The sequence below is a fragment of the Alosa alosa genome, chromosome 12, assembly GCF_017589495.1.
Source record: "Alosa alosa isolate M-15738 ecotype Scorff River chromosome 12, AALO_Geno_1.1, whole genome shotgun sequence".
NCBI lineage: Eukaryota > Metazoa > Chordata > Actinopteri > Clupeiformes > Clupeidae > Alosa > Alosa alosa.
The window spans coordinates 31492977-31504146 of NC_063200.1; the positions used below are offsets into that span (position 1 = coordinate 31492977).

General features: G+C 43.4%; 1 protein-coding gene across 1 annotated transcript in view; it reads right to left on the reverse strand.

Moving 5' to 3' along the window:
- arrdc1b (arrestin domain containing 1b) overlaps nt 1–11170 on the reverse strand; it is a 51229-nt gene extending 40059 nt beyond the window's left edge. The window contains exon 1 of the mRNA XM_048258911.1: nt 10947–11170. Coding sequence (XP_048114868.1) covers nt 10947–11064 — 118 coding nt within the window. The 5' untranslated portion in view covers nt 11065–11170. The remainder of the gene's footprint in view (nt 1–10946) is intronic.

Here is an 11170-nt window from a genome sequence, read left to right on the forward strand (position 1 = left end):
TGCACCACTTGTAGTCAGTTCTTCAAGGATATCTTGAAGTTTGCAACACAGAAGGCATGTTGGAACAGGGAGTGAACCACTTGATTTTTTACTTACAAAGCGAGCAATGAACCATGTATAGAGCTGTAATGTACTGTAGGCGCACACACAAACAGAGACGAACAAACACACACACACACAGACACACACACACACACACACACACACACACACATACCAGACATTATTGCATTTCAACCACAATCACTAAAGTTATCACAACTACACAGGCCTTAGCGTAAATAACTTTACACACAAACACACACAAACACACACAAATACACAATCACCACAGACACACACACATGCAGACATCATGTCATGTGACATGTACTGTCTATGGCCAGCAGTCACATTTTCCTAGACCACCAAGAGCCTCTGGGTGACACCACCCTTTACCACCAGAAAAGAGAAATGGGGTATGAATCATCTGCTTCATAACCAAGGCCAAGACTGTTCATTCCTATAACGTTAGCACATGTACAAGATACAGTATGAACTAACCAAAGGAAACACACACACACGCACGCAAGCACACACACACACACACACACACATACATACACACACACACACACACACACACTCAAGCAGTCTGCTTGAGGTAGCAGTGGCTGCAGTGGCGAGAGCTCTGAGTGGAGATTGTCCTGAGGGCTAATATCTACACACTTCAGTGACATGCACTGTTGACACCTCAGCTGAGCCTGCTAGGACTACACACACACACACACACACACACACACACACACACACACACACACACACACACGTTATTCATGTGCCCTACATATTCCAAAGGACCTACAATGTTAGATAGGCGTACATTTACCTCAAACCACTACACCACAAACAAACTGCTACTCTGCTCTTTTACTCTGACTGCTAGTCTGTGAAACTCTTCACAGAATCGATCAGTTTGTTGTAAGAGGAAGCCTGTGGGAAAGAAATAAACAGAGTGACTGAGGCAACCGTCTCCTGCTTGTCACCTCAGATAGTCTCCTCTGTCTGTCTGTCACTCTCTCACACTCAGGGGATTATCTCATTTACCCACAGACATGTCACACATTACCCCCATAAAAGCCTTCAGTGTCCACGCAGCATCATATCTAATCCAATTACATCTCTCTATTCTGGTCAGACACACACACACACACACACACACACACACACACACACACACACACACACACACACACACACACACACACACACTAGCACACCAATTCACAGGCAGATACACACATTCACATTGGCTAAGTATACACTATACACAACACTACACTGTACACACACACCATGCACATACGTACACACAAGTCTCTATTTTAATTACCAGTCTCCGCTGAATTCAAACTACACAACAGCCAAGATAGTCTTTATGCAGTATACCCATGTGTCAAGTGAGCAGTATTTTGGGAGTGAGTTCTGCCATCAAAATGTCAAATTCTGGTGCACAAAAATTAGAAACTACAAGTAGGGCAAATAGACGAGCTAGGCTGAGCTGATTATTTACTGGGCTGAGCTGCTGCCTCAGAAACCTGCAACTTGGAGAGCAAAACTATTTATTAATTGCTGTCTCTTTCTATCAGGTTGTACTGTAAACAGCAGATTACATGGGCTGGTTTCAGGCTACACAGCTATTGAGCGCATTACAGCGTTTTAAATCTTGGCTCCACTGTCTGAAAGACTTCATGTGGAGCATCATCAATTGCGTCGTGAGCCCACTTCCCCTGTCCGCCAAAGGGGCTCTTTGTTGGACGAGGGCACTGATGATAAGGACACTGGAGAGGACAGCAGAGACCTCGCTAGCCTCTCCGTTGCACAATGATCTCCGAGTCGCTGGCATGGAAACCACATTCCTCTCCTGAATAGTGACTGTGTGGCGACCAGACAACCTGTCGCCAGGTAACCAAGCAAGCGGCCAAGGCAGACACACAAACAAAATCACAAAAAGGACCTAGTGAGATACACACACTAATGCACAGACTTTGTGTCGCTCGATGGTGTTTTATGCCCCCAACGTCGTCTTCCAGGCAGCGCTGCCTCCGCTGACTTAAAGGCACATAATTATAAACCTAACCCCAACCCTAACCTTAACCTTAACCCATGGCTAACCCTAGTGCCTTCCAGGCAGTGCTGCATTCAAGACAACGTTGGGGGCATAAAACAGCAAGAAACCTTTGAGTCAGGTGAGTTTTCCGCTCATGTGTTTGGAGTGACATGGAGAACCAGAGAGGACTTCTCACCTGCACACTTAGTCCTATCTTTGTCCCAAACACTCGGCCTTTACAACGTCTCCCCTAATGCAATACTGAGGACAGCAGGCCTAGTGTGCAGAGGAATGCATCACATTCCTTTCCTCCCCATCCTCACACAACCAAATACACACACACAAGCACACAGACACAACACACACACACACACACACACACACACACACACACACACACACACACACACACACACACACACACACACACACACACACACCAGACACAGCAACAAAGACACACTTCACAAACTCAGTGACCTGTTTCTCCCTCTGCTCTCTTCTTTGATGACTTGCTTAGAACTACGAACTACAACCTCCTCTGAGAGAGAACCGTTGACAAACACACGCAAACATACTCTACCCTCTCACACACAGGGCCTGAGACTGCAATCACACCCTCACAGCTGTGATTGCAGAGTTAGACTCAAGTGTGGGGTGAGATATAGTCTGTGTGTGTGTGTGTGTGTGTGTGTGTGTGTGTGTGTGTGTGTGTGTGTGAGAAGATATAATAAGAGATATAATCGGACAGGTTATATCAGTGGGTGTGACGTATTTGCCGCCCGTTGTGCAGAGCTCATTTAATCACGCACAATCTGATCAAGCTTATCAGACACAACACATTCAGACTGCTGGAAGCATAACACACACAGACAACTGAACAGGCAGACAGTGTGAGGGTGTGTGTATGTGAGCTACAGATCTTACAAGCATATAGGGGTGGTACTATATGGAATACACACACAAAGAGGAACACCGTTTCTCATGGTTCTGTGTAGGTTTGGAAAGCATTCTGGCTAGACATAGACAACAGAGTTGAACCTGCAAGCGAACTGAACATGAAGTATGTTTTGGACGTGATTCCACACAGGGGGTTCTCTTCTGAGAGTGTGTTTGTAATATCATTGACTACAACGCTGAAAGTTGTATAATGGGCACACGTTCCATGTAACTGAACTAGTATTCAGCAAGGAGGAACAGTCACACAAGATGGAGGGGAAAAATGTCAGCCATATCAAAGTTCAAACTGCAACTGTGTTGAACTTTGACGTTATCATAAATATTCAAGACAAGTTTTTACAAGGTTGTATAATGGCTCATCATCAGTGCATCACATCATTGTAATTGTAACACTTGCCTTGTAATATCTCTTCAGTTACCTTACAGACCAGCCCTTCCACATTGTGTGTGCATGTGTGTCACTGCATAAAAGCTTTCAGAAAAAGATTTGAAAATGAAACAAAGACAGGAGAAAAGCAGGAAATCTCTCTTTTACTCTTTCTTTCTGTGTGTGTGTGTGTGTGTGGGGGTTCTAGAGATCGTTCACTTACAGTATGCCTGTGGTGTAGTGATAAAATCCCCTGTTGAGGGCTACAGAATCGTGCTGTGTGATGTGAGTGTGTGTGTATGTCTGCACCACATATGCATGTGTGTGTAAGACAGAGTAGAGAGAGAGAGAGAGAGAGAGAGAGAGAGAGAGAGATAGAGATACTGTGTTCTTTACACGGTGGCATGCAAATGGAAATGTGAGTGTGTATGTATGAGTGTGTGTTCTGCTATGTTGGGAGTGCTTTGTGATAATTTGTTGACTGTGTGTCTGAAGGCTGCTGGGCTGCGCTGTGCTTCTGTATAGTTACTCATGAGTTACTCATGTGGAATAACAATGCACAGATTAAATAGGACTGTGAAATCTACTTAATCTCTGTGTCCAGACAGATTAAACATTCATCCAGCAGGGCTATTTGCTCTTGAGGTGAACTGTTAAATGGAGGCACTTAGTCATCATATGCTTGGTCATCATCATTTGGCAAGAGAGACTGACTTCTGAACAATGGCACAGAGGAAGCACAGAAGAAACAATCAAGTCACTTTTAAACAATAAACTATATACACAGGTAATTTACATCAACATGCTCTGGGGTATCCTTTGCTAATGCTGAATGCATATATTACATTACAGAAAACCCACAGCATCACGTTCAGCTCAAAATGCAGTTGAGCAGCAGATGAGGTATTCATGATGAGGCCATGATGTTTCCTGTCACCATCAGTCCATGAATAGCTTGTGCAAATGAAATGATATAAAAGCTCTGATTAAGACTCCAACTCCAACCTTGATGATGAATGGAATGGGCAGTGTCCCCATGCGCATGCAGATGAGATCATCCTCCATGACACCCTGAATAATGGCTGCACTAAAGGGCTGGAAGCCTGTGCCAACGAAGGGCCTATTCTCTGAGCTTCCTAGTCGAGTTCCCCTCCAACTGCCTCTGCTCCGCTACACTGCACACAGACAGAGGGTTAAAGCAGTGCATGTGAACACCTGTGGCCTGCCTCCCAGAGAGAGATAAGTCTGTAAGACCCTGTGGTGATCTAAGGAAGTGGGTGTGGAAGGAAGGCATTCGGAGGCTTTCCTGGGCCTCGTAAATTCAGCTATCGGAACAGTTCAAGATTAGCTAAAGTGGGATTATGCCCTTGTCTAAAATGAGAAATTACTTTCCAGAGTGACCTTGACATGGCACTGGAGGTCAGGACCTAAATGCAAACTCAAGGAGTTAAAAGAGTATTTTAACAGACATTCCAGAGCTCACTGGAGTAGACTTCAGCCAAAAATAGCCTGAGAGTGTGAGTCACAAATATGAGCATTGAACCTCAAGATAAGGCAGATCTCCGTTCGTAAAGCATCAGTCCAGGAATACATAAACAGGGCTGACCATGGCCATAAGCAACTTGTGAACACAGAACACACTTGTGAGACAGGAAAATGACTGGCGATGAAAAGTGCCCAAGCACAGCGGAATTCAGAATTCAGTGTTCAATGATCCAAATCAGAATGCAAAAAGACAAGTCAAGAGTCCAGAATTCAACACACGACTTGACAAGCACTAACTTAAGACTTTGACATGGCATAGCATGGTTTGGCATGAGAAAAAGACAACACACTAGCACATTGCATAGACCACTACATAAACTTGACAAAATCAACCAGCAAAACAAAGAACACAAGATAAGGTTTAAATAGTGAGGGCTATTAGGTCCATGGGAGCAGGTGAAAAGGGATCAACTCAATCAACAGAGAACCAGGAAGTGTAGCAACATGACAAGAGTGGACAACAGGGGAACATGGTACCACACACACAACCGAATCACAACAGAACACATGGAAAACATGAACAGGTTCTAGAGCCTGGGCCGGATCATGACAAACCTAGGCTCTATACAAGGTAATAGCCAACATCAAGCCATGGAAAGGAAAGTTTTAGTATTCAGTGGACGTGTTGAGTGACCTTTCTCAGAAGTCTACAGTGGGTGTGCGAGAAAACAGGGCATTCATAAAGTGCCTGTTTAAATAACACAACGCAATCTTTCCAACGTAAGAGGGCTATTCAAGTACCTAACACAAAGCTGTGCAGATATTTCAACTCTCTCTGACTGCAAGCCTTCAATTATACGCTACATGGTACTCTAAGCACAATCTCTTGATCTGTTGTTTGATCTGCTACCCAGACTCCAAACATTTGCCCCACTCCTCAATTACTCAGCCTATACGTAAACTCTCACAGGTCTGAACAGGTGAGGTGGCCCCGAGACCCTGGGAGTGTGTCTCTCTGACTCACCCATCCTCTGACACAGTTTATAAGCGGGCGCAACCGGACGTCATCCAGATCACCAGATACCAACACAAAGCAATAAGGAGGCCACCAAGATCAAAGGTGATCTTGTGTAACATAAATACACACACACACACACACACACACACAATGCAGGTTAATGCATGTAAGACCATGGGGGGGTATTTTAGGTGATTTTATGACACAGAGTAAACCTATCATGACATTGTTAACACAAGGTGAGATTTCATATCAACACCAGGGCAAACTGAATGTTTACATATCTGTTTGCACATGCCAAACAGGAATCCATTTTGTTTTGTGGTTTAATAGCACACTGTGAAATGAATAGGCTCATGTTACATGGTACCCACAGTAAGTGTATATGTGAGAGGAAGAAACTAAGCAGGGAGAGTCAGACAATGAGAGACATGCAAAGGGAGGAGGAAAGATTTACAGACAGACATCGATCAAGCACTGACAGAAAGAGAAAGAGAGAGAGAGAGAAGAGGCAGACTGAGGGGGCACAGGATATTCAAAACTTCCAATAGGTAGGTTACTTATATGGTTTCAAACTTTGCCAACTCCAGCAACTCATCCCAACTTTCACAGTTGAATTGAAGCAGTCAGTGTTAGACTTGCATAAAAAAAAATCATTTTCAAGGATGAGTGAAAAAGCCTCACTCATCGTGACATACCATAAGCCAGACAGACAGGGAGGAAGCAAATGAGCAGGAAGCTGTGGTTAGGATTAGAGTGGATATCTGTGCAAGCCATGAAGACCAAGAAATCATAACATCTGAAAATTAACCCCTCACTCTCAATGACAAAGCGCAGATAAAAAAAAACATAATATTTTTTAGTTTAGTTTGAAATGTAATGGTAATGACAGTCCTGTAATGTTGTGTTAATAATGTTGTTAATATGGCGCTTGCAACATGGTTACACATGTCTTATTGTATCATTAGGAAAATCTATTGCCCTATGTTTGCTTGTGGAAGACAGGTCCAATAGAAAAGGATACAATAACTGATTCTGAAACAAAATACGCAAAACAAAATGTCAACAACCTTTCCGATGGACAGGAAGAATTAAATTGGGATGAGGCTGGACCAAAATGATGTTCAGTGTTCACCTGTGCCGAGCTCTCTGACCCAATCAATACATTCTCCATTAGTAATACATATAGTAGCCTACCACTCTATCCCAGGGCGCCTGGTGCTGACCAAGGGAGACCATCTAGGACTGTGGATGCCCAGGCATTGTCCACTGACTTTATTGAGCGTGTTACTTAGTAACCTGATACACCACACTCTCCACTGAATGTAAATACACAAGACACACAGGAGTATACTCATAATGCTTACAAGTGGCTCACACACACACACACACACACACACACACACACACACACACACACACACACACACACACACACACACACACACACACACACACACACACACACACACACACACACACACACACACACACACACACACTGCTCTTAAGGGAACAGCCCATGTAGATGCTGTGTATTTATCATGCATCATCAAGCTCAGAAGAGGGGCTGGGCAGGCTGTCACATCAGTCAAGTGTAAAGAGGAAGGGAAGGCAATACAGAGACAAAGTATCTTATGATGAACATGCTGCATGCTTAAGGAACAAAACATGACATGGACTCAACTGACAGACCATAATAGAATGGAAAAGAAAGAAAGAAAGAAAGAAAGAAAGAAAGAAAGAAAGAAAGAAAGAAAGAAAGAAAGAAAGTTGATGATGAGAAATAAACTGGGATGGGTCTGGTCCGAGCAGGCACAGATAAAGGTGAGAGTCAAAGACAAGACGAATAAAAATGGCTCCATATCATTTGTCTCATATTGAACTGCAGACAAAAATCAACATCGACATTAGCTATTCTTGGCCTGGGGTCTATTATTTTTGTCAATAAACATCCAGAAGTTCTACAATGTCTCCAGCACTTGTTTTTCAACTCAGCAGTCCATGGAGTTATGTGTCTGTAGATGTGAGAGCAAATTTGTTTAAAGAGGTGGTGGTCAATCAGATTGCCTGCTGTATCCTCTCAAGGAAATGTAGGCAACAATGGCTATTCCGATTCATGATTCTAGAGCGCTAGAGAGCATATGATGGGAATAGAACGTACCCCATATGAACAGACGGCACAAATATTTCATTTTTGTTCAGAAAATGTATCTGTACTGCCATACCATCAACAATCCAACCAGGGAGGAATAGCAGACCTGTCTCTCTTTTACACTGACTGACTGATCTGAGGTGACAAAAGACAATACTCAATGGAGCCAGTTCTCTTGGTGTGCCAAATCTGCAGCTCTCAAAAGGCATCCCCAGCAAGCTTCCTCAAACTCAGGAAGGGTAAAACGCCAGAAGGAGGACTAGAAGGCTCAGTTAGCCTGTTGATAGATTGCACAGTTCACAGCCCGTAATCACAATGTTTCAGGGAGTAGCAGTGGTCATTTGAGACCACTTTCCCTCTTCATTTGGAAAGTGATCTGACAGGCCGTGGCTGAGAACTTTCCATTTGAGAGACAAATGAATTGAGGAACAAGAAGGGAGAGAGAAGGGTGGGAGAGCATACACTGTACGCGTGCATACAGTATATTTGCATACATTAGTATTTTCTGTATTCTGTATTGAAAATGTGTTCACGTAACACAATATTCACACACACATTAAAGCAAAACAGGAAGGGGAGAAGGAGAAGAAATCTACTTCAAAACACAGTCTGTTCATCACAGTGGAAGGCCCTGGAGAGAGATCAAGACCCTGACTGACCTTAAAGAGTATCAGCTTTCTAAAAACCACTCAGCCAGAACTCAGACCTACATCTCATACGCCCGGCTTCCGTACAGAGAAACATTGTTTTGAACACACTTCAGTCACCCTTAATAAGACCTGTCTGTTTTAATGCACCTGTCAAAAAGCCAGTCACCGGTGACAGAACATCTTCATGCGTTCAGTCTCATGTTATTTGATCAGGGAATCCGCCTTCAGATCAATACATGACCTCTATGTGTTGTTCCGGGTAGGTGTGAAGGAAAGGAATCCACAGTCTGTTTAAATGGTTAACTTAATGGAGGTCCACGTCACCATGCGCTAAACACAGGGGCAAGTCAATGGGGATCGATTCCGGCATGGAACAATAAAGAATGATGGGGGTGATGTCACCAGCAGTCACTCAGTTAGGAGTGACATCATCGATTGCCTGCCCGGGCAAATTCTGACATGGAGAGGGGGGTGTGGTGCCATAAACTGTAAAAAATCTGGCCTGACGTCAAGAGCTAGTTCCACAAGGAATGATATTAAATTGCACACTGGACTAGATAAGGGACATCAGGGAGAAAGGACTGCATATTTTCACAATGTCTGGATTTTAACTCTTGAAAGCTCAAGACCAACGAGTTGAATCATATACTGATTCTATACTGGCAATACACTGTACCATTAAGAATTACCAAAGGTCATGAAGTTTGTTTGTGACATAATTCAACCTACTGACCTAGACTGACTAGTCAACTGGCTTATTACTTGGTTTTTCACACTGACTAAAAGCATCACTACATTGCAGGAAAAGTGTGTGCTAGAGAGAGAGTGGACTGCTACTAAGAGTTAAGGCTAATATGAGTGGCCTAATGTAAGCAACAAATTACACTGTCATTTTATGTGCCCCAAGGTAATGTGTATTTGCCCAGGGATTTCACCATCATATCATTTGTCTGTCATCATATTATCACGCCTAAAAACACACTCTGTACATGAATGTGTGTGTGTGTGTGTGTGTGTGTGTGTGTGTGTGTGTGTGTGTGTGTGTGTGTGTGTGTGAAGAGAGAGAGAGAGAGAGAGAGAGAGAGAGAGAGAGAGAGGATGAAGGGGTAGTGTTGCATGTATGGTTTGGGGATGGGAGCGCAGGACCAAAATCCCCCATTGGTGCCATGCAGTCATTTGCTGTTGGACAAACATCCATCTACAGCAAGAGTAAACTCATTAAGGTATAGTATATCTTGCTACTAGTAAAACAAACTCACCCACCAAGAAATGGTATTTAATCAAAGCAACAGTATCTCAAACTAACTCTAAGTCTATATGATGCTTCCATCTATGCGTCAAACTGCGAGAACCGAGAATTTACTGATTTGTTTTGCTTATTTTTACCCAAATTGTCTTTTGGTTAACTCCATTAACTTGATGGTCAATGTTGACATAGGACTAAGGTATTCAAGGAATGTGACCCTGTTGGCAAATATATAAGGTCTCGTAGATCTATGTCTAAAACAATACGATGATTTCCACGCAGACAACACAATGCCCTCTTTGTCCATATTTAAGTTAACTGTGCTGGTCCTATCCTGATCTACTTCCTAAACTAAGTAGGCTACCCTCCTCCAGGCCGGGGGCATGAGGTTTTCGGCTTAAACGGTCTATTCTTCTGGGATACCTTACTTACAACTGTTGTTACTTTACGCATAAAGTTTTTTTTCCTTTAACTGTCACACCTGTTGAAGCCGCCGTTGAATCGGCGCTAAGAACGGCTGATAGGCTATAAGCTCGATGAACAAGTTTACTAAATGTCGCATATTGCTTACTGATCGTAACAGTACATAGCAAGGGAACAATAAAAAAGATGCCAAACAGGATGAGAGACAGGATGTAGGCTAATGCTTAAGCGACACGACGAAAGAAAAACAAAAACCAGACAGGACATGAACTGATTGTCGAATAACAGTGAAAATGAAAACTGCCTATAAGCTAACGAGCCAGTAAAACATTTGGTTGTCCTCCCGTGTAACCTATCACAGCCTACTTGATTTTCAGAGACAGTCACTTGTTAACAACGTTCCCTTCTGATAACGTGGACAAAAAATAAAAAGCATTGATGCGCATGGATAGCAATTAAGGACAAATAATGATCTGACCTCTAAGTGCTGTTAAACGTTCAGATGAAACGATTCAGCGTCGCATTAGGCAAATGTGCCAAGGCAGTCTCTTACCTATGTATTTCATGGAGCCGCTACATGTGATCTTCACGCATCCAGATATCGATTCTCCGGGGCTGTAAACCACTTTATTATTAGTGAAAGTAATGTCGAATTCCTGGAGCTTGCCCATTTTGCCGTGTATGACTGTCCCTTTCCGACGCGCTCACTACTCGGGTTGAGTCTGAGCAGGAGAGCGACCAAAGCGGCGCAAGAGCGTCCCACCTGCAGCACGCGCT